The following is a 2,531-nucleotide window of genomic DNA, read 5'->3' as shown; positions in this document are numbered from 1 at the left end:
CGCGTTTGCGGCGCGTCAGATGCTTAAACGCTCCCGACGCGCTGCTTCAGCTGCTCAAAACGCGCTGCGGGACCTTTTGCTGCACCTATACGCGTGTCAGCCATTGACTTTGCATGTAAACTTGCTGCTTCTGCCGCGCCTGCTGCGTCCGGTGTGAACGCAGCATTAGAACAGACATACCTCAGCATTTTTTTTTCCTCCACACTCTTGTTAAAGATAGGCTCAATGTCTGCACCTTCACTCTCTATCTCCAGTTCTTTCTCCTGGAAAGAGATCACTCAGGACAAACTCTCTTTAAATAAAAACATCATAACTTATATGTATTAAATAACCAGGAGATGTGAGGACAGATTCTGATAGAAATTGTAATCTTACTCAGATCAGAGAAATTTCTTAGAATTTACAGAAGGCAGCTGCTCCCTTCTGGGCCCACATCTCAGGAAGTGGTCCTGATTAACAGTTAAAAATGTATTTTATCCATCTCCAGTCTGCAACATCATCTTATTTTACATCATACACGTTAGCAGATGATTAGACATCCACACTGGAAAAAATCTAAATCTAGATGAGTAATTTTTTCTTAAAAGAAGTGAATATGTTCTTGGATTAAGGGGGTAAAAGAGACATTTTGCCAATAGAACAAGACAATTTACACTTAAAATAAGAAAACACAATCGCATTGTCTTATTTCAAGTGCATATTATCTAATTATCTTATTTTAAGAGTAAAATTGCTCATTCCATTGGCAGACTATCTGATTTACCTAGTCAAGTTAAGGGTAAATACACTGATGAAGGTTCTCAGTCATCCAGGTCGAAGGGTAAATACACTTAATTTAAGGAATTTTTTACTTATTTCTAGATCGTTTTTTCCAGTCCATGGCTCCAGCCTTATCAAAATATTACACTTCGTTCTTAGCTGAAGGATCTCATTCCACTTCCTAATCTTTGCCACGTACAGAGTGAAGGTTATAACTGCATATCCAGACAGAGGGACTGTCCTGATCAGTTCAGACACGCAGCAGGCAGCCAGGGAGCCATAAACTCACACATCTTCAATGATAATTATCAGCAATTCCCCCTGAAACCTGACTTTCTCAATGTCACCTTTAAGCAAACTTATTGTTTGCTAATGACCAGGATATTAATCATAGAAGAAACTTTAAGTGCTGTTTCTTTTAACATCATAGAAACATGGAATAAATTAATCAGGGATCAAAGGTAATGACAATCAAAATGTTTGATGATTATCTTAACTCTTCTTCTGTCTTCATCCCTCAGGAGGATCAGGGAAGGTTCTCCTTATGGTCACCTACCAAACTGGAGGCTTCTGTCGGTCATTGTGAAGTGCGGCGATGACCTGAGGCAGGAGCTGCTCGCCTACCAGGTGCTGCAGCAGCTGAAGGTACGTCGGGTCTTTGGCGCCGCCTCTCTTAGCTTCTGTTTCTCTGAGTCCTCATGTCTTCCCGCTCCTCCTCCCTGCAGTCCATCTGGGAGCAGGAGCGCGTTCCTCTCTGGATCAAGCCCTATAAGATCCTGGTCCTGTCCCACGACAGCGGGATGATCGAGCCCGTGGTGAACGCCGTGTCCATCCACCAGGTGAAGAAGCAGAGCCAGCTGTCTCTGCTCGACTACTTCCTGCAGGAACACGGCGCTCAGACCACGGAGGAGTTCCTCACCGCTCAGAGGAACTTCGTCCAAAGCTGCGCCGGTTACAGCCTCATCTGCTACCTGCTGCAGGTCAAAGACAGGTGAGGGCCGCTCGCCGTTCACGCCGCTCGCTGCCTTCGGAAACCCAGCTGCAGATTCTGTCCTCTGTCCTCTCAGGCACAACGGGAACATCCTGCTGGACGCCGAAGGACACATCATCCACATCGACTTCGGCTTCATCCTGTCCAGCTCTCCCAGGAACCTCGGCTTCGAGACGTCCGCCTTCAAACTGACGGCGGAGTTTGTGGATGTGAGTCGGATCAGACCTGAAGGTTCTGTCTGCAGGAGGCGGACGAGTAGACAGAGAAAAGGTTGAGGAACATCTCCCAGATTAGAGCGCTGCTGCTTCTGAACAAACTAAACCCTCAGTAACGTCTCTCAGGCAGGAGTTTCCATCGTCTCTTCCCTGTCAAGTGAATTTAAACCCTCATCTTTGTCTAACAGGAATGGTTTGGTTTCTTTTGAATGCGAACGATTCCGATTCCTTGTTTCGATTCCAAGTCCTGTCGATTAAGAATCATAAAATCGTAATAAATTAGTTCTATCTGGATGAATTAGTCTGAACTTCTGGATGTAATTTAATTCCTTGAAACATCTAGTTTTGTGGGAACTTTACTAAAAATAGTATTTTCTACCAGTATATTAATATGCAAACTACTAACTCTAACAGTTTTATTTACATTTTCATAAACAGGGTTCCCACAGGTCCTTAAAAAGCCTTAAAAGGCATTGAATTCTTCAAAATAAAACTAAGGCCTTAATTGGTATTAAAATGAAGAATTCAATGCCTTTTAAGGCTTTTTAAGGACCTGTGGGAACCCT

General features: G+C 43.9%; 1 protein-coding gene across 2 annotated transcripts in view; it reads left to right on the top strand.

Moving 5' to 3' along the window:
* Positions 1-2,531, top strand: part of pi4kb (phosphatidylinositol 4-kinase, catalytic, beta) — a 17,415-nt gene that overhangs the window by 9,785 nt on the left and 5,099 nt on the right. For both annotated transcript variants that reach the window (XM_015403382.1, XM_015403381.1), the window contains 3 exons: positions 1,281-1,404; positions 1,485-1,750; positions 1,827-1,959. In XM_015403382.1, the coding sequence (XP_015258868.1) occupies positions 1,281-1,404; positions 1,485-1,750; positions 1,827-1,959 (523 nt within the window). The remainder of the gene's footprint in view (positions 1-1,280; positions 1,405-1,484; positions 1,751-1,826; positions 1,960-2,531) is intronic.

Source organism: Cyprinodon variegatus, unplaced genomic scaffold, assembly GCF_000732505.1.
Source record: "Cyprinodon variegatus isolate N-32 unplaced genomic scaffold, C_variegatus-1.0 Scaffold1487, whole genome shotgun sequence".
Lineage (NCBI taxonomy): Eukaryota > Metazoa > Chordata > Actinopteri > Cyprinodontiformes > Cyprinodontidae > Cyprinodon > Cyprinodon variegatus.
Note: the sequence above shows the minus strand (reverse complement) of the source record. Positions and strands in the feature narration are given on the sequence as shown.